This window comes from Notothenia coriiceps, unplaced genomic scaffold (genome assembly GCF_000735185.1).
Source record: "Notothenia coriiceps isolate Sejong01 unplaced genomic scaffold, NC01 NC01_scaffold00016394, whole genome shotgun sequence".
In the NCBI taxonomy this organism is placed as follows: domain Eukaryota; kingdom Metazoa; phylum Chordata; class Actinopteri; order Perciformes; family Nototheniidae; genus Notothenia; species Notothenia coriiceps.
The window spans coordinates 1-20,459 of record NW_011349095.1 but is presented as its reverse complement, the minus strand read 5'-3'; the positions used below and the strand labels follow the sequence as shown (position 1 = coordinate 20,459).

At 38.4% G+C, this 20,459-nt stretch overlaps 2 protein-coding genes across 2 annotated transcripts; both read left to right on the top strand.

The window, feature by feature from the left end:
- The first annotated feature begins 4,072 nt into the window (after positions 1-4,072).
- Positions 4,073-11,088, top strand: prpf3 (PRP3 pre-mRNA processing factor 3 homolog (yeast)). Its single transcript, XM_010775888.1, has 17 exons — positions 4,073-4,230; positions 4,972-5,125; positions 5,305-5,435; positions 5,741-5,908; positions 6,014-6,100; positions 6,225-6,484; positions 6,596-6,714; positions 6,805-6,992; positions 7,101-7,267; positions 7,400-7,482; positions 8,707-8,850; positions 8,938-9,037; positions 9,167-9,280; positions 9,387-9,505; positions 9,916-9,993; positions 10,092-10,147; positions 10,233-11,088. Exons 2-17 carry the CDS (start codon positions 4,981-4,983, stop codon positions 10,383-10,385), a joined length of 2,112 nt encoding a protein of 703 aa, XP_010774190.1. The 5' UTR covers positions 4,073-4,230; positions 4,972-4,980; the 3' UTR covers positions 10,386-11,088.
- A 585-nt stretch (positions 11,089-11,673) lies between these two features.
- On the top strand, positions 11,674-19,313 carry LOC104949522 (regulation of nuclear pre-mRNA domain-containing protein 2-like). The gene is made up of 5 exons (XM_010775886.1): positions 11,674-11,889; positions 18,289-18,418; positions 18,552-18,763; positions 18,880-18,932; positions 19,046-19,313. The coding sequence occupies exons 1-5, from the start codon at positions 11,703-11,705 to the stop codon at positions 19,292-19,294; spliced, it is 831 nt and encodes a 276-aa protein (XP_010774188.1). The 5' UTR covers positions 11,674-11,702; the 3' UTR covers positions 19,295-19,313.
- The last annotated feature ends 1,146 nt before the right edge of the window (positions 19,314-20,459 follow it).

Below are 20,459 nucleotides of genomic sequence, written 5' to 3'. Positions count from 1 at the left end.
CCAGAATCGTAAACACGCGATTGTGCCCCCTCACGCTCTGACACAGTGACTGGCTGATTTTGTGATGGGCCTGTCTCTGACACACTGACTGCTACGCTACAACAACAGAGAGTGCCCTCCCTCCCTCCCTCCACCCCCCTGCCTCCCTCCCTTCCAGCCCCCCCTTGTATCCATGCAGTTTTTAGCAGAGAAGCCCTTGCCCTCCATCTCCCCCCTCTACTACTTCTCTCTTCCTCCTTTGTAGGATGGAAATGAGGAGCAAGAGGAAAAGGACGGGGAGAGGATGAGTGTAGGGCACAGGGAGGAGACACGACCTCACTCCTTTTTGGGCAGCACGAAGGACATTTGTTGTTTTTCCCACTAAATAATAATCATAATTTTTAGAAGCTTGGCTCACTTGTTTTCACTGTTTTTAAATTTTGTTTGAAAACATATTTTATCTTCCTACTAAAAAACAAAAATTGATCATGCTGTGTTTGTCTATATTGCACCACCAGTATGCAGAGTAGACACCATCCATTGAATTTCTTTATTGAGTCATACATGTCTTTGGCTGTTTTCACTTCTGTGAGTATCCAGCCAGCATGTGTTGGATTAGCTGAGCGTGTGTGTGCGACTGTGCGTGCATCAATAGGATTGCACATAATGAACTTACTGCCCCTTTTATCCCTCGCTGTGTTGGTTTTGATTGTGGTTCCAAGTCCTCTTATTGGTTTTAACAACTTAATGATTTAGGGGTGTCTGTGGTGTTCCGCTGAATGTGAAATGTACGTTATGACGGGATTGACACAATGAGGTGCTTATTTACTTGTTTGGAGCTCCCCTCCTCCACATTAGACTCGCTGAACTCCAGTCAAACTCACGTGAGGGGAAGCCACGCTGTGACTTTACTACTACACAGTCGTGCACCAGCTAAGGCTCACACACTTGCTCTTACTCACCCAAAGTCCTGGGGGGTTTAAGTGCTGGCTAGTCCCAAAACCGCCCCGATGCTCATTAAAATGGCACAGTGGCCAGCCCTGGGATGGAAATCTGAGCTTCATGGAAGTCATATCTGCCTCGCTTGAGTTCACAGCGATCACAGGCCTTGATGTGTGGGGTTGAAGATGCTGCTCTGCCCCCTGTGGACCCCATCACTGTGAGGCGACATGATAAAAACAAGAGATAACTGGACAACATTCTCAAGGACGCACGTGTATCTCATGACATTTGGGGCACAGCAGAGCTACAGGCAAATAACATCCTCATCATTTTCTTTGCCCTGAATGTGTTCAAGGCAGCCTGCTCGTGATGACGCCATCTTACACGACTGCTCAATTATTCAAGTGCAGTGAGTGAAAGGGAAACACCAGATAGAATATACTGAGGAGAGAAAAAAAGATGCATAAAGTAGGAATATTTGGCAAATAAGTGAGAGATAAAAGCTTACACTCTTATGACTTGGGATTCAATGCAAGCACGTGCACTCACACTGATACTCACTCTGAGGTCCTTCTTCTCGGCCCATGTTTGAAGTAAAGACAGCTGATTCCCCTGAGATTATACCTTCCAAGATGATTTACAGACCCTGTCAGATACAATAAAATAAAACTGGGTCAGCATGATGAAATATACCATAACAACATTTGATGATTCAAAAACCTGTCTGATGAAACAGAAGGAATATCTTACTTAAAATATGCACTTGTGTAATATTCATAGTGTGGCAATAATGAACATCCAACTGACATACCATGTTGATTTTTCACATTTAGGATTAAATTGTTCACCATATAAAAAAGGGACAATGTGGCCATATGGGACTCGAAAAAAATGCAGGCTAAATGGCCTTCCAGTAATATATGAATATATTAAAATTATAATAGATTCATTCACACAGCTATCTCCACATGATACTGTAACACTTCAGTTGCACAAACAAATGGATAGCACTGCCTGTGTGTGTGTGTGTGTGTGTGCGTGTGTGTGTGTGTGTGTGTGTGTGTGTGTGTGTGTGTGTGTGTGTGTGTGTGTGTGTTTTGTTGTTGCTGTGTGTACTTATATAGAAATATCTGTGGCATTGTTATAATATGGGCTGAGGTGTTGTTACATAATACAGTTGGCTGGAGAGAGAGGGGCAGACAGTAGCTCAGTGTGTAAATGTGAGTAAAGGCGTTGTTTACTGGCCCGCTGACTGTTTGATCACAACCAGATTAAGGATTAACTATAGGTTCTTGTTGTTTTACAAAAATTAAGGTCATAATTGGAACGAGCATTTCCCAATTGAAAGACAAGCTCTATATACTAGGGTTGCAATTGCTGTCTCAAAGAGTACTGAAATTATAATCAATTTGATATTGATCAATATTGGTTCTGGTTTTTAATACATAAAGATTTGCTGTAATTCTAAATGTAACATCATTGTAAATTGCATGCAAGATAAAATTCAATCTGAAGACAATTAACTTATTACTCACATTATTAAGTATTACCACCAATTACTCGACTTGGGTAGAACCAACAATTCAAAGCCCCCCACAAATTAATGGTCATAGTAATAAAGAAAAGTAGCAATTAGTCACATTTGAGACGTTTTAATCAGTTTAGCTTAAAAAGATACACTTCATCAATGATCAAAATAATCGTTGATGAATCTCCTCTCTATTGACCTCCTATCTTCTTTGACCATAAAGTCTGATTCCCTATTTAGGTTTTTGTTGGCACACACAGCTGAAAGGTCACAGAGTTAACTGGGTCCAAAGTTGTGTTTCTATACACAGAGGGGCCTGTGGTGGTAGAAAGCTCATATTTCAGCATTGAGAAAAAGAGTTTCACAAATGTCCTCCTAGTTTTCTGTGAAACTTAAGTAGGGTTTCTTTTGGGCCACCATATATGATCTCATGTAGGAAATTGGCTGACCTCTTCAAACTGAGTAAAAGCTCAAACTGGTTATTCACAGAGGCTGGTGTAGCCTCAGGCGTACTGCAGTAGTGCTCAAACTACTACCAATGCACTCAGTTGACCTACATCATGCAAAGATAGAAAAAATGAGGGGGTGGGCCTACAGAGTAAGAAAAACAGAGATCACCTGATAGTGGGATAATGTTTTTAAAAGGGTGTTTCCATGACTAGTCTGTGATTAGTTTGGCTACAGCTAGGTAATGTTTCACTATATTGGACTGATAAAAAGGAGATTATGGATATGTTTTATTTTATTGTAAACAAAGACTCGAATCATAACCTTAGTGGAGGCAGTTGGAAATGTGAAGTAGCCTACTCAAACCCATATTGTGGACTGTTTGCTTTAGTTTATCCTGTATTTTCCAGTTAATAGGCTATGAAATGCATTTAATCAACTTTGTGAAACAAACCAAATTACAACTCTGACAACCTTTGCATTACAATTATAATTAGACCTGGTTAATAGTTGCAACCAATAATAGTTATTACAAATGATTAATTATACTAAAATATCATACAAATATTAACTTTGAGTTATAGTAAGTACTGAGTTTTTTTTTGTTGTAATGCTAAGGTGTGTAGGCTACATGTGTTGCGGATATAGTTACCAGCTGAAGTGGTAAAAGTTAACTATGGTCTGTGGTTTAAAACAAACTTATGAGCTGATTCTAGTTTCCCCTTTCCCTATAGTTAACTTGCTAGCTAGCCAACTCACATTACATTACATGTCATTTGTTAGACGCTTTTATCCAAAGCGACTTACATACATAATACATTCAGTACTGTGGACAATCCCCACAGGAGCAATTTGGGGTGAAGTGTCTTGCCCAGGGACAAAACGACATGCTGACTGTAGTGGGACTCGAACTTGCCATATGGGACATTTCAACCTGGTTGTATTTGACAAATGAATGGATGAAGATCTCTGTCAATCCTACTAATACAAACATGTAACTATTTTGGGTAAATTAAACTTTTAAAAGATAGATGACTTTACTAAACACTGATTTTTCACCACATTCCTACCTTGATACTTTCCTCCATGTGCAGCTAGGTGGAAACGACGAACATTTGACCGAGAAGACTACGCAGAAATGGTCACGAAGAAATAACATTCTCCATTTCCGGTTCCGGGTCTTGAAACAGTAACGTCGTGTGAACGGCGCGACCAAACAGAAACTTTTACAGAAAACTTAAGCATTTTTGAGTTATTTACGCTACCGAAACCGGCTTGTTTCTATTTAAAGTATACAACGTAAACCCGATAGAGGATAAAGGCAAACTCGAAAGGTTTGTAACTCTTTATTTAGCAGTTATTTGCTGATTGTTAGTGGTTCGCAGACAGCACTATGCTAACATGAATTAGCATTTAACGTTAGCCGAGAAGTTGTGGCGGTTGTGATTGATTTATGTTGATTGTGTTGCTCATGTTTGCACATTTTCAGCCAGTCGACTCACAAACTACTGCATGCTTTAGACTGTTTGTGTGTATACATTCATATCATTATTGGATTGGATGTTTGTAAGTGGATGAGTGAGAGCGGATGTATGGTGTCCAGGGCATGCGTGTTCTGATATACCTACATTGTTTATGATTGGTCAAGACTATATTTTACACTGCAAAAGAACTAAGGGAGATGTTTCAACTCCAGTTTGAATGGCAAAACACTGTTCAACCACTGTGGAGATTTAAATGTCAAAATTCAAGAAAGCTGTCTTGCATGCACATTTTATTGTAGCATAGTCTACAGCGGTAAGCTGTAAACTGTAACTAGTGTTGAACAGTCAAAATTACATTCCTGACAACCATAAACCGTTTGAAAGATCTCCTTGATGCGTCATATTAAATGTATACTGATCAGGACTCTTGGAGTAGACACATGTTGCTGTTTTTATTATTATGTAGCCCTGTTAAGGACTGCATTAATACTCAAAGAGGGTTAGAGTTCACAGAGAAATAGGCTGATTTATTTTGTTGATCAGCATTAACAAACAATTGTTATATATCATAAATGTTGCAATGTTTTGTAGGATTGGAAGATGTCTCTTCCCAAGCGGGAGGTGGAGGAGCTGAGGCCATGGGTGGAGCGGACTGTGAAGAAGGTGCTTGGTTTCTCAGAGCCCACAGTGGTTACTGCTGCTTTGCACTGTGTTGGAAAGGGACTCGACAAACGAAAGACCATAGGTAACTGTATTGACCTTTTTCATTCCTAATGTGTTTTATCCAGATACTTGAAGATGTAATCAATATAGAATTATGACTTGTTTCCTTTTACACTTAACTACAAAGGTTAACATAATTAAGACAATGATCTCAGGACTCCTACATTTGTGCACATTTGTTGACTCTCATTCCAACCTCAGACCAGCTGCGCCCCTTCCTTGATGACTCGGCCGGAGGGTTTGTGGAGCGTCTTTTTGAAGCTTTGGAGGAAAGCCGCAGTGCACGGGGCCACAAAGGATCAGGAGAAAAACACCGCAAGAGAGACCTCAAGGTAAGCAATACATTTCCCTTGAATTAGCTAAATCTGCATAATCCCAAAATACAAAATTGGATTCATAGAAATAGAAAAATGACAGTCACCACGTGATTTATATGAGCTGTTATGAAAGTGAGAACATCTGAGAAAGTCTGTACACATGCATAGTTTGATTCCTCTCAAAACTCTGTGTGTAGATTATTGACAAAAACATAATCATATTTGATAAATATATATTTAATCATATAAGAAGACATAGTGTATCAACAATGTGGTTTAATGATGACATTGTTGTTTCTCATTTGGCTGGTTGGTCTCAGGATGTATTTGGTGATGAATCTGAGCCGGTTGCAGTGCGAGAAACTCCAGAGATAGTAGATGTGCCAGCCCCAAAGAGGAAACGCGTCCCCCGCTTCGAGGAGGTGGAGGAGCCCGAGGTCATTCCTGCACCTCCAGTCGAGAGCCCGGGCATGCTCACCAAGATGCAGGTATAAGATTATCTTCTTATGACTGTTAGGATTATACCTGAAAAAGTTGTTTTTATTCAATTTGAATAATTCTTTCATCTACTAACCTTTTCTCTGTACTGTTAGATTAAACAGATGATGGAAGCAGCCACAAAACAGATTGAGGAGAGGAAGAAACAGCTGAGCTTTACCTCTCCAGTCCCAGCTGCACATGTAAATAAAATGTTCCTTGTTTACTTGAAGACTTAAAAACAAGTATCAGTAATTTCCGACAATGTTTGACATTGTTGTGATTTCTCATTGATTTGAGTGGTTTTCCCTTGTCACACCATTGTAGCAGATGGAAATCCCTCCAGTCTCTCGGCTTCTCGGCAACTCTGCTTCTGCAGCTGGAGGCGGGGGCTCGTCCATCGCCCCCTCCCAGGCTGCCAGCTTCATGAATGACGCCATCGAGAAGGCCCGCAAGGCTGCGGAGCTCCAGGCCCGCATCCAGTCCCAGTTGGCCATGAAACCTGGCATCCTCGGGGCCCTGGGTAACACTGGCCCTCACAACATGGTGGCACTAGCTAATCTTCATGCCATGGGAATTGCCCCACCGTGAGTAATGGGACAGTATTTGGGTTTTTAAATTCTACTTTTGAAAATAAAAAACATTTGTTAATGTGACACTGTAAAATAGATTGCTTTCTCTGTTTGTCTCTTTTATAGAAAAGTAGAAATCAAGGAGATAAACAAGCCAACACCTCTTATTCTTGACGACCTGGGAAGAACTGTGGATGCTAGTGGCAAAGAGATTGAACTCACACACCGCATGCCTACTTTGAAAGGTAAGTTCAACCTTGTCTAATACCTGTGCACACACACAATCTTTATTTCTTGATTTCATGTTCTTCAATGCATTTTCCTCTGCTGTGTAGCAAACATTCGAGCTGTAAAGAGGGAGCAGTTCCGTCAGCAGCTGAAGGAGAAGCCTGGGGAGGATTTGGAGTCAACGTCCTATTTCGACCAGCGTGTCAATATTACACCAGCTATTCGTGCTCGAAGGGGCTTCAAATTCCATGACCAGGGGCGCTTCGAGAAGATTGCTCAGAGAATAAGAACTAAGGTCGGTCTTAACTCCAAAACACTCGCATATCAGCCGTGTTCTCGTTTTTTTTTGTAAAGGACATACAATAAAAAAAATGTTTGTCCCTCTTTGCACTGACCTCACCAGGCCCAGTTGGAAAGGTTGCAGAATGAGATTGCCCAGGCAGCAAAGAAGACAGGAATCCAGGCATCCACCAAGCTGGCACTAATCGCCCCCAGGAAAGACATGGGAATCGGAGAGGTGCCCAACATCGAGTGGTGGGACTCCTACATCACGCCCAACAACGTAGACATGTAAGAAACTGCAGCTATCCTAAGAACTTGTCAGTTTGTAAGGTTAAATGTTACTGCTGTGTTTTCTCATTCAAGTTGTACCTTCAATCTACTGCAGTTAACTGACATGATTTCCCCCCTTATCTTATTAAGATCATCCGACACAGCATTTGAAGAGATGGAGCTCTTCGGTGTGACCAATCTTGTAGAGCATCCTGCCCAAATTAACTCTCCAGGTGAGTGTATGAAAGGTGAAAATAAGGCAGTTGAATGTGCTATCAACCAATGCTGTCCCATCATGGGGTGGTAGTTCACTCTAAGGCAGTGGTTCTCAACTGGTGGGTCGAGGACCCGTTTCGAGTGGGTCGCAGATGTGAGTGAAGAAAAATAAATAATTTTTTTGTTTGTGGAAAAAAGTCTAACTTTTATTTTGAATGCCCAATTTTCTAACGCTGTTCATGCAGTAGGCGTTGGACTGGAAGTACCGGAGACCATCAACGGTTTTTATGTTTTTTTTAGTCTTCTGGCCAATCAGAATCAAGATTGTTGCCGGAAGTCCCCACGGAGAATAACTTTGCGGTAGAACTATTCTTTATACATCCATGGGTACAACTTCAGATAAAAATGAACACATAATGAGATATGACCCCCGGTTTGATGACTGACAGGTCACAGAACAATGGGAGCTATCTACCCTTACCCACAATTTAAAGTAATTCACACAGACTCTTCTCTCTGTGTGGAGCAGTAGGTTTCAGCCGTCAGAACAAAGTGAAAAACAAACAATGGCATAACATATTATTAATATGTCGGGTAGTAATAGATTTATTTATTTTCTTCTCAGAGTGTACCAGAATGCCTAGTTTATATGTTAGTATTTCTAAAAACCTCCTGGGGGAGAATAGACCCCAGACCCCCTTCCTGGGGATGGGTTTTCCAGCATGTGTGCCATAGGTTTTCAGCATGTGTGCTTTTTATGTTATACAGTTCGGCTTTGATTCCATCATCTCATTGAACCTTATTTAAAAGCATTATTTTGTTCTGTGAAGGGATATAAGGGATATATGCACTGTACTTCACTTTAATTAACATTGTATGCTGAAAAGCGTATAAATTACAGCACGATTTTTTGTTGAATAGATTTGAGTGGTTAAAAATGTCGGGTCGTGATTTATTGACAAAGGAAAAAGTGGGTCCCGTGGCCTGACTAGTTGAGAACCACTGCTCTAAGCGATAACAAATTGTTTCAGACTACATACAAAAAAATGTAAAAAAGTATACAATTGATGTCGCTCAGTAATGTGTTTGTTTGTTTGTGTGATACCTTTTGAGTCTCTAATATTTGATTGAACATTATACACCTTTACCCTGACTGGAAGCAAATACAACTCCTTTAAACTAAATATTTATTTCAATTGTTAGAATATATAAATGTCTTTAAAAAACATTTTGTCCCTCAGTTGATACAGATAAGTCGGTAACGTTGGGAGTTTACCTCACAAAGAAAGAACAGAAGAAACTGAGAAGACAGACACGAAGGGAGGGACAAAAAGAAGTTCAAGAGAAGGTTCGTCTGGGGCTGATGCCTCCACCAGAACCAAAAGGTACCCACACACAGATTACTGTTATAAAAAAGGTTTGATAATTAATACTCTCCAGAATGTAACTGATGTTTTCCTTTATTTCACTAGTGCGCATCTCCAACCTGATGAGAGTGCTGGGGATGGAGGCAGTCCAGGATCCAACAAAGGTTGAAGCCCACGTCAGAGCGCAGATGGCCAAGAGACAGAAGTGAGTTGATATGTTTACCTCCACACAGCTTCACTCTCTCCTCATTTCCCCAAGAATCCATTGTAACATTGTGTGATCAAAACAGTACCTTTTCTTGGAGGTTTTCGAATATTTTCCTCCTCTTTGCAGGGCTCACGAGGATGCCAACGCAGCCCGAAAGCTCACATCAGAGCAGAGGAAAGAGAAGACGGTCAAGAGGTTAAAAGAAGACCTCACTGACGGTGTTCACATTGCAGTGTACAGGTGCGCATCAGCAGCAACAGACCAAATACTGTTTTTAGTACATTGTGCGATTTGTGTTGCAGAATAGAAGTTTGTCTAATTCAGATGTATTGCCTTCCCTGTACAGGATCCGTTACCTGCAAAATCCTGCCAAGAAGTTTAAAGTGGAGGCCAACGCCAACCAGCTGTACCTGACGGGCACAGTGGTTCTGCACAGAGACGTCAATCTGGTCGTGGTGGAAGGAGGTGAGGCAACTCAGACCTGTCAATGCAAATAAATAAATAGCCCCCTTTTAAAAAATCTAATTTTTCACAAGTAAGGTTGTCTTTTTCCTCAGATTTTACGCCGTATTTATCCATTAAAATGTTGGAATGTTTTTATTTTTCTGTTTATAATTGTCCCAAAGCTTTTTATTGTTTAGTCTTGCATTTGGTTTGCATTTCTCTCTTACCTCTAGAGACATGAAAGAAGAGTTGGAAGATTTGAAAAAAAGCATTTGATTATTTTGACTTAAATACAATTCTTAGGATTCACGACATTTGAGTGAATAATCAGTTCATCAGAAGTATTTTCAATTTCATTAGGAAGCGTATTGAAGTTATCATTGCATTTCGCAAGGATCTGTACTAAACAAATGTTTCTCTCTCCTCTTAAGGCCCTAAATCCCAGAAAAAGTTCAAGAGGCTGATGATGCACAGAATCAAATGGGTGGAGCACAACAGTAAAAGAGAAGGTAAGAGTAGCTTGACTTAATGTTGTGTGCTAGTTGTTGTGCCTTTGTTTTTGTTTTTTTAAGGAAAACTAAACTCTTTACAACTGTTTCTCCATTAGGACTTGATGGTGATGATGATGCAAAAAGAAACAACAAGTGCTGGTTGATTTGGGAAGTAAGTGTTCACAAAATCTTATACAATTAATTATAGATCTTTTTTTGATTGTATTCAATTCTAATGGTTCATCTTGGATCTCCAGGGCACAGCTAAAGAGCGCAACTTTAAGGGGGAGATGAAGTTCAAGCAGTGCCCGACAGAGAACATGGCCAGAGAACACTTCAAGAAACACGGCACAGAACAGTACTGGGATCTCGCTCTCAGCCAGAGTGTGTTGGACGGCACAGACGACTGAAACCTCCATAACTAAACCTGAACCTTCTACAAGTCCCCGGACCCCCGGCCTCACAGCCGGTCAGCCCTCACTGCTGACCGGCTGCCTTCAAATGAGGACATACAGACTTAATCAAGAGACGTGAACATAGCAAAAGGCGGAACAATAAACCTGTGTGGATGTGTCTGCAAGAATGTGTGACAGATGAGTGAGTGTGTTTATGCCGGCGTCGGTGTTCATCTCTTTGTTGGTAGGCTATTCTGTCAGCTATTGTGATGTCTGTTATTGAATACAATCTGACAGATTGCACTGTGTGATGTTAATCACTTACCCAAGGCTTTTTTGTGATGATGAGCAATGTTGTCAGATTATGTTTTGACTTTTGTGATGAAGTCCCCCTGAAAATATTCCTTATTTGAGTCAAAGCATTTACTACAAACCTCTCCATTAATGAATTACAATACTGCTATTGCAATAACACATGTAGAGTAAACCAATGCAACTAGATGTTAAACCTGGAAGGAGTCATGGGTAATGTAACTACATTGTCATACAAGTACAACCTATTGAGTCATTACAGGTACATTTCACAGAATGTAAAGTTAATAAATCCCTACTTTTTTTTTTTTTAATGTTTTTGAGAAACAAACAAATGTTTGACTCACCTGTAGCTTCTTTTCTCTAACGTTACAGTCACAGCCTTGAATAAACAACGATCAACCGACTCCTGCCTCTTCTTTCCGCTAGTTTGAATCAAGCCAATCATATTTAAGTTTTATAATTATCAAGTTATATTCGGTACATACCTCATTAACAAAGCCCACTGCCACCTATCCTCAGCCACCCCATATACACTATGCATTGTATTAATGCACACTATGCGAACTACATCTCGTTTTTATTTATTTCTTTTAAGTACGTCAGTCCCTCACAACCTTCTGAATAATGTGTACATGCAAAGCAAGCTCTTTTAATGTCTGCAAAGCTCTCCACTTTTCGTAGCAGTAATGCTGCACATATTTTATTTCAGTATTCCTAGTATTTTATCATATAACAATAGTCGTTTTGATTTATTTTTGAATATTATTTTTTGTTGTTCTTTTTTCTTCCAGTTTATCTTTAACTAACTTTGTTTGATGTATGCCCCATAGGCCTATACACCAAGGCAAATTCCTCGTATGTGTAAACCTACTTGGTGATAAACCTGTGTCTGATTGTGATTTATAAATGCAGTCAGCAATGCGTTTAAAATAAAGTGCAACATGGGGGCGTGTTGTTTTCCCCCTCCTGCTCCCGTTAGCTTCTTCATGCGCAGCACCACAGCAGACAGACTGAAAGATGGCGGCTGGTTCTGGGGCTGCTGGAGCCCGCAGCTCCAACGCTGGTCTGGAAGGGTCTTTGGACCGACGGTTTCAAGGAGTTTCCAACACTATGGAGTCAATACAAGGACTTTCAAACTGGTGCATTGAAAACAAAAAGCACCACAGCCTGGTCGTTCGCTACTGGATGAAGTGGCTCAAGAAATGTGAGTAGCTGAGCCTAAATCCGCTAGCTTAGCTCACTTAAGCTAATTCAAATGCATTTCTGACTTGACCCTGATCAGCTTGCCAAATCCAGCTACTGGTGATAGCTTTGCGAGAAGTGCAATACACTGCTTTATAGATGCATTCAGTTTTAAAACGTCTAATCGATGTTTTCAATAAAGACATGCGCTGCAATCGTGGCTTAAAAATAGTCAGTAATGTTAGCTAAGCTAATGCTAACCATGGTCTCACTAATGGCACTGTTTACAGTTAGGCCTCCCGGGGTTCATGCTCTGTTTTTTTCAAGAATAATTGGCATGCACCACACTGCTTATCTCAAAGGACTGATTCTGGAGATAAATGTTTTAGAAGGTGTTTAGTTAGATTGTATTACCAGTTTTAGTCGGGGTGGTATAGTTTAAGATGTGTGCAGGTTCAGTAATGGTCGTCTAACATGCATGATTGTTGAAGCGACCAAGTGGCTGATAGTTTAAGTAAACATTTTAAAAGTGTGAAGGGAAAGGGCACTCTTAGTGAAATATGCATTTAAGCAGTAGACGATTAACCTAAGATTCCAGGAGCTAAAAACGATGTCGCGTTGTAATTTAAAGTAGTGATACACTTGACAGCAGTACCATTTCATATTTTTTCAAACTTTTCCAACGTATTGTTACATTGGTTTCTTACCTACTGATAGTGTTTGAATGTAACTACGTACAATTACTCAAGTGTTTTACTTAGGTAGAGTTTTGAAGATTTGGTTGAATACTGCATTGTATCTTTCACCAAATATTGGAAGGCAATACTTTATATTTTACTCCATAGAATTTCTTTTTCAACATTAGTTCATAACAACTTTGCAAATGTTAGATGAATACAACATACGAGTACATTAAGAAGTATCATGATAGATTAACCCTGCACTAACAGCACTTTTTAATTTTTATTTAAATAGGCTATTTTGATGCTAATACTTTACTACAGGGAATTTCTTTAAGTGCATTCTTCTATTTGTGGCACAGTCTTTTGTTGTTGTTGTGTTATGCCACTGCCTGCTGAATATACTTAGAATATCAAACTGTTTTTAGTTATAGGTTTATCAGGATAGGTTTTTACTAACCACCATTTTGACCTGGTGTTTGAGTGCATAAAGTAATCGATAAGGACAAATAACTGTCATTTTGAAAGCCCCCAAAGTTGCCATTGTCTAAAATGGGGTCTTTATAAGAGTTAATTAAATGTACTACATTTGTAAAGCCACTGAACTGCTGTCATGTATTTAGCTTGTGCCTCTAAACAGATTATAGTATAATCCATTTATCGCTTGTTTTGTGAAATCACAGGTAGTATCTGTTGCTTTGGTATTCTTAAGTACTGAATAGTATTTCTGTTGTTGCGATTAGGATTTATTATACAATCTTATTACTTCTAATTTCAGTATGTATTCAGTCATCTTATAGCAAGTGTAGAGAAATGTGCATGGCTTCCAACCTTACACCAGTTTTATAATATCACAAAAATAGTTTACAATTTTCTAGAGAATTATTTTGATACTGGTTTTTGCTGATTGTGGCCAGAACAACAAATGTTTCGCTCTAACCGTTGATTTTGGTAAATGCAGGACTTACTGAAGGTTGTATCTGCTTTATTTAAGCATTATTTATAATGTCTCGATAGTGAGACATTTGAAGCATTTTCTTATGAAATGTCGCAAAACTTGGTCTGTTGGTTTTTCCTCTTAATAATTGTCAGACTAGGACCTACTGAAACCGAAGAATCTTTTTTTTATTTAGTCATCACTTGCAGGTTTTTCAAAAGTTAAGGTTCTCATCTGATTTTGGAAAGAAATTCTAGTAGGAACGTTATATAATTTGGAGAATTTATCATAGCTGTAAGGCTATACACCTTGGTTACCTTAATACACATTGTGTTTGAAGCAGGATTTAAAAAAATATTTATTGGAATGCATTGCTTTTGTTTCATGATGCAGATTTGTTGTTTTTGTATGTATTGAAGCAAAGACATTGATCATAACCTCTTACAGAAACATTTCCATATATGCCAGTCACCATTGTTCATACAGCTGAATTCTTGAGAATGGAAGAGTTGATTGGAAAATAGTGTAAGATGAAGGACAGAAATGACTAAAAACTTTGACCGTTAAAGGGGGAATCCACACATTATTACTTTAATTGTATTAAAGTTGAAGTTGATTGCATATGTTGGCTGCAGGAACAACATCAGAACATTTTTTTTTTCTATTATTGTACCCTGCATATCTTTTATAGGCTTCAGTCCTAACATTTAGGGATATTAATTATAAATTATCCATAGTTTCAAGTTAAACCGCCAGTGCCTGTCGAATCATCATGTGGATTTTCTTATCAGTGCACATCGCTGCCTGCAGAGCACAGCATGATGAAAGCTGACGGCACACAGGGAATGACTACTCGGCTCTGCTGAGCTGTTGTTTCTCAGGGAGAGCGCTGCCAACCAACCCAGAGTCAATCTTTCTGGCTGTACGCTAGGACATGTTTTCATTCGAGCTAAAAGAATAACGCTATAAAGTAGGTTCATTTTGAGTAAAGACAATCTATGCTAATCTCATATTTATTTTTGTTTAACAGCAGCAACATTAGTTTGCATTAATTTTAGTAAGATATGTCATATTTTACTGTTTGAGAATAGTTATGGTGCATATTTAAAAAGAGACCTAAAAGCTCTTCTTTGATATAAAAAGCTGTGCAAATCAATCAATCAATCAATCAATCAATGTTTATTTATATAGCCCAATATCACAAATGTTACATTTGTCTCAGTGGACTTCACAGTTTGTACAGAATATCAGTATGACAATACGACGCCCTCTGTCCTTAGACCCTCACATCGTACAAGGACAAACCCCACAGTTTGCAGATGTACAGTATGGGAGAGTGACAGAAATGAAATGCTTGCAGTCACTTTAAGCACCACTGTGTGTCAAACATAATGTTTACATTGTCTTCGTAGCATAGGTTGTGTTTTTTAAACTCAAGTCTAAATCGTATTTATCGGTATCAGATCTTGTCAAATAGAAGTGCTTATTTCATTGGATTGTTTAGAAATGTAAAATCTTTTTTTCTGTGCTAATCGGAGATAATGAGATGCAACCTTGTATGTATCCAGTCTATGGGTGCAATCATTTGTTGATCAACGAAAATATTATATTCAATCCTATTATTATGTTAAAGGTCCCATGTCATGCTTTTCCGGTTATTACCCGTCCCCTTGTGTGTTATGTAGCTTTTTCTGCATGTAAACGGTCTGCAGAGTCTCAAACCCTCAAAGTACACCCTGTAGCGAGTAAAACTCTAGTGAATACACATACTATACAGAGATGCTGTATGAGAAACCAATGTGAGTTTGGAAAATTGCACAATATAAATCTATTTTAGTTTACCTCAACAATGGAATTATGATCAGTAGAAATGGCCATGACATGGGACCTTTTTTCATTTGGGTTTATGAACTGAAAAAAATACATTTTAAAGGCAAATTGTGACCTTGGACATTTTATAAATTCAAACTACCGGTATTTAATCTAGAAAATAGCTTACTGATAATCAATCATTCCAATGACTGAAAGTTGCAGCCCTATGTATAACATTTACTGATAGTTATACAAGTTGTTATTATATTCTCTAAAAAAAATAGTTTTTTGTCAAAAGGGATAATTTTAAAAAAAAAAGCAATTTTGTATATCTTAGACATTATTGGGCAAAAGCTATATTTAGGTAACTAACCTTTTTATTATATTATTCATCAAAGAAAATAAACAACACAATATTATCTCACAGTCTTACTTTGTTTTTTATATATATATATATACAAAAAAACCCTCTTTAAGTTTCTGCTCCAAAAGGCTTTGGCATTACATTTTTATCTCATCTAATAACGATGAGAAAAACCAATTTTAGGTTTTTTCCAGCACGTTTGCTTCAGCAGCAAAATAATCTTTTAACTATTGGCACATACTCTTTTTGTAATGAATTATACTTTTAATGTCGGAATCTTAAGAGGTTAAAGTTGATGCCGTCCATGGCTAACTCAAGACACTTTTCATTGTTTGGATGTTTTCCATGGTGGCTTTTATGTAATTCATAAGTTTGTGAATTTTACACACTGTTTCAGAGTTGAATGTGTTTTGAGGATCTTACCACGTGTTTATCAGAGCTGTCTCCCTTTTCAAGTGATGAATGCAGTGTGTTGGGATCTGTATGTGCATGAGTGTGTGTTGACTTTGACATGTTGTTCAAAGGTGCATTAATATTGAAGTGGCACATGCAACCCCCTTGAATTAGTTATGGCATTAATGGGATTTCCTTTAGTCTAAAATTAAATAAATCAAAACCAACACATGTATTACTGATATTTTGTGATTTTAAAGAAACCTCTTTTTAGAAATTTGTATTTGTTAAATAAATGTACGAATTAGTGTTAAAACTAATATCACAGTAAAATAGAGGGTAAACGATATTATTGTGCTTAGTTTGAAGAGCATATTTGCCTTTTTTCAGTATATTTTGATATGATATATTTAATTACATTAACTTCCCTAGATAACCATTTATCTTTTAGACTAAATGAGAAGCTAATCAGAAAGATTTAGACCTTTTTTATAGTTGTTGCTCCAAAGCCGTTAATAGCAGAACTATAAAAAGCAGTGGAAATCATTGTATCCTTGCCAGTGTTGTATTTCTTTAAGAAATGGAAACATATAACTGATATTAATACTAAAGTAAGACTGTAAGAAACACGTTTCTGGGTGAATGAATAATCGTACAAAAACAGGCCCACTCTTTTGCCTTCAGTTTTTCTGTGTTATTATTATTCACTGAGACTAGTTTAATTTATGAGAGTACTTGAAGGTAGGGCTGAACGATTAATCGATTTTAAATCGAAATCGCGATTTTAAATGATGCGATTATCAAATCGCAAAGCCTGCAATTTTTTTTAACCTATTTTTTTTTGTTACATATTTATTTTGTTCTTCTTGTGTGTCAGTCATCCACACCAATCAGAAGTGCTGTGCTCCACATGTACCAGCCATTGTTAACCAATCAGAAGTGGCCCATGATAGGAGGTGATAGACAGATTGACCCAATCACCTGCCAAGTATTTTTGAAAGTGCCTCGTCCCTTTACCAAATGGCTTCCAATGGAGTCTTCCTAGATGGTTTGGTGAAACAAACCATCTGAATCCTCACATAAAAACATGTTTTACATACATCTATTACAGGGTGAATATAACTGAAGCTTTGACTTTAACACCCCAACGAAGTTTCATGTAAGTTTAGTCTTTTCACTCATAGCTCAGGCTGCGGGTGCTAGGGACGGGAGCATGTTGATACGACCTTCCTAGCCGGAGATATGGCCGCATTTTACAATAAACTTCCGTTGGGTCGCTTAAAAACCAATATCGCAAATCGAATCGATATATTTGTCAGAAAAATCGCAATTAGATTCTTTCCCAAAATCGTGCAGTCCTACTTGAAGGCATTTCAATGAAACACAAGTGACATTGAAGAGCTGATTTTATTGGATGATATTCATTCATGTGACGGATGCATGTGTATCGGTGTGTATACAACACAAGTTGTCACTGTGACAAGGTTTTGACCATTAACATTATTCAATGTTAATATTATAGCCTGCTTGATACCGAGTAAAATATATATATTTGAAATGTACTTGGTGGTACAGAGTTATTTGTATTATTAACTTTAACGCATGTTTAACGGTCTAGTTTTTAAATGCATACTGAGCAGGACACTTTACAAATCAGCTATGTGATGCATCATTACTTGTTCTAAATGAACACAAACAGTATTTGGGTTATTCCTGTATTGCAATAACTTGTTCTTTATCCTCCAAACATAAAATACCAATGTAAATTGATCATGAGTTATTCCTTAAAGAAGTTGGCTACTTGTATGACACACTTGATGTTTTTTTATCTATTTTTTTAAATCTGCGATGCTAAGGGCGGCCGAAACCTGAAACTTTGGCTTTTTGGAATGACGATACATGACATCGAATGTTAAAAACAGCACATTGGACCTTGAGAAACTAGGATGGATTTGGTTTTTACTATTTTCTAACTTATAATAGACCAAGCGATTAATTTCTGAATCTAAAAAATAATGGGCACTTCAATTGATGATGAAAGGGATCTGCAACCCCTTCTTCAGCTATAAAATAATCTGCTTATTAATACCAATCAACTTGAAAGTGTTCTGGTCAGGAAAATGTTATCCCTGAATATCTGAATCAGCCACATAATGCTAATAAACTTTATACATGTTTAATTATTTCTAAGATTAGGAAGCCGTGGGATTCTAATTCTTTCTTTTGTTTGTTCAGCTGACAACCCTCATCGATTGAATCTCTTCTACGTTGCAAACGATGTGATACAGAACTGCAAGAGAAAGAATGCTATCGTGTTTCGTGCGTCCTTTGCAGAGGTCCTTCCCAACGCTGCTCAGTTCATCAGGTGAGTACAGTTTTTATTCAGCTGTAGTATTGGACCAACATAACTCAAATGTCTGAAGCTACAAGTAAGAAATGCTAAATCTTCTCGTGTTTAAAAGAAATCGTCTTGTGTTTCTGTTTTGCATTATTTTCAGAGATCCGAAGGTCCGCAACTCAGTGGAGAGGATTTTTGGGATTTGGGAGGAGAGGAGCGTGTATCCCAAGGAGGTCATTGCCGGGTTTAAGGCTGGCATAAACAAAAAGGAAAAGGAGAGAGAGAAGCAGAAGGAAAAAGAGAAAGAAAGGAAGAAGGAAAAGGAGAAGCAGAAAGAAAAGGAGAAAGAAAAAGAGACGCCCCCGGCAACTGGTCAGTAGTGGTCATGTTATAAAATCAAAAGTTTAATAACTTCCTAAAGTTTAACATTTTGAACAGTTGCAATTATGGTTGTTTGTTAATACGTTTTTGACCTTTTTATTCTGTAGCCCCAGCCAACACCAAAGCTGCCCTGAAGTCCAAGATCTTAGCGGAGTTCACCGTGAGTCTTGTTCCTTAGTGTTGTCCTGCATTACTTTGTCTTTCATGTTGTGTTTAACCGCCTAAAACATTTGAATTACTGTCAATCATTTCTTTGCATTCTTTCTTTTCCAGCCCCAGTCCCTCATCGATCAGTTGTCGAAATATAAGCAGGTGGTTGCAGAAGAGGAGCTCAGGGAGAACCAGCTGACAGCTCTCAGGGTGGATGTCTGCAGCACAGAGGCTCTCAAGAGACTGAAAGGTCAGAGGTCACTGGGCCCATTTCTGCATCATCACACACTCATTGTCCTTTGTACTGTATGTATTAGACCACATACAGACTTGTCACTTGATGTGTCCTCTTCAGGTCAAGTGCAGGATTGAACACAACCCAGTAGAGGTGTAGCAGTGAGAATATTTCTTCCATAGAAAGTAGATTCATTTAAAACAGGTCTGTGGAGTGTCCTGAGGGAGCAGGATATTTGCTGCTGGGATATATTATATTCTGATGTGTTGAGCACCAGCACTGGCCACGTAACTATTGCAGTTTATTTAATAAATGTGTCAACAGAATAGGGCTGTACCCGAATATTCGAATATTCGTTCGTTGGCCAACTGTTCGGGTTTCAATTTCATTATTCGGATATTCGTTTTTTTTTTTTTTCCTCCAAATCTTTTTTTTCTAAATGTATGCTATTAATAAAGGCGGATTTCCATATTCTTATACTATATTTATACTTTTGAATTGCACTGTTAAAATCTGGAAATATATATATACAATCTCAGCCTGTGCTCCTGACATCGCGTTCACTCAGTCACAAACGCAAACGGCATGCTTCACCTCGTTTGACCCACAAAATGCCGAAGACTTCAGCTGTGTGGGACCATTTTAAATTGGACGACGGTAAGAAGAATATGTGCCAAATATGCGATAAGAAACTGGCCTACCACGGTGGCACAACAACTCTGAAAAGTCACCTGGATGCTGTAAGTAGTAGCTTAGCTTAGCTTAGCTGTTGTCAAGTTGCCATGATGAAGCTGCTTTATCCGCCGTTTAAACAGTAACGTTACACATGATAAAAACATGCACTTACTTTGCTTGGAAAATAGTTGCAAGCAAGCAACCAAATTGTTTATATTAGTTTTTTAATTTTATCCGAATAGTGAAAATAATAGGAGTAACGTGGGAACATCTGGGGCTAAGGCAATTATTGGCATAAAGTGGAGTAGCTCAGCCTAATAATAACTTGTGTCCATAGGTGCGTCCCCACGACCAGCCATCAACATCCTCAACAATACAGCAGACCCTACAGTTACCCTACAGAGGACACATTTAGTTTTAATGTTTGCGAGTACTGAGACAATAAGTAAATCTAAATCGTAATAGTATGCTCTTTCTGCGCTTCTGCTTAACAGCGTGTTGTCAGGTGTCTCGGATTCGGAGCGTGTTATGAAACCTTTTTGAAAAAAAAATATTTTTGAAAAAAATATTTTTTTGAAAAATGTTTTTATAAAAAGAAAATACAAATCTCTCCGCACCGAATATTCG

What these genes read in the sequence shown, in the direction of transcription:
- LOC104949522 (XM_010775886.1), top strand. Translation starts at nt 11,703, where the DNA reads ATGGCGGCTGGTTCTGGGGCTGCTGGAGCCCGCAGCTCCAACGCTGGT. An exon ending in AACGCTGCTCAGTTCATCAG is followed by an intron (nt 18,419 to 18,551) that starts GTGAGTACAGTT and finishes CATTATTTTCAG; the next exon opens with AGATCCGAAGGTCCGCAACT. An exon ending in AGATCTTAGCGGAGTTCACC is followed by an intron (nt 18,933 to 19,045) that starts GTGAGTCTTGTT and finishes TTTCTTTTCCAG; the next exon opens with CCCCAGTCCCTCATCGATCA.
- prpf3 (XM_010775888.1), top strand. Translation starts at nt 4,981, where the DNA reads ATGTCTCTTCCCAAGCGGGAGGTGGAGGAGCTGAGGCCATGGGTGGAG. An exon ending in CTCCAGTCCCAGCTGCACAT is followed by an intron (nt 6,101 to 6,224) that starts GTAAATAAAATG and finishes ACACCATTGTAG; the next exon opens with CAGATGGAAATCCCTCCAGT. An exon ending in ACGCCCAACAACGTAGACAT is followed by an intron (nt 7,268 to 7,399) that starts GTAAGAAACTGC and finishes TATCTTATTAAG; the next exon opens with ATCATCCGACACAGCATTTG.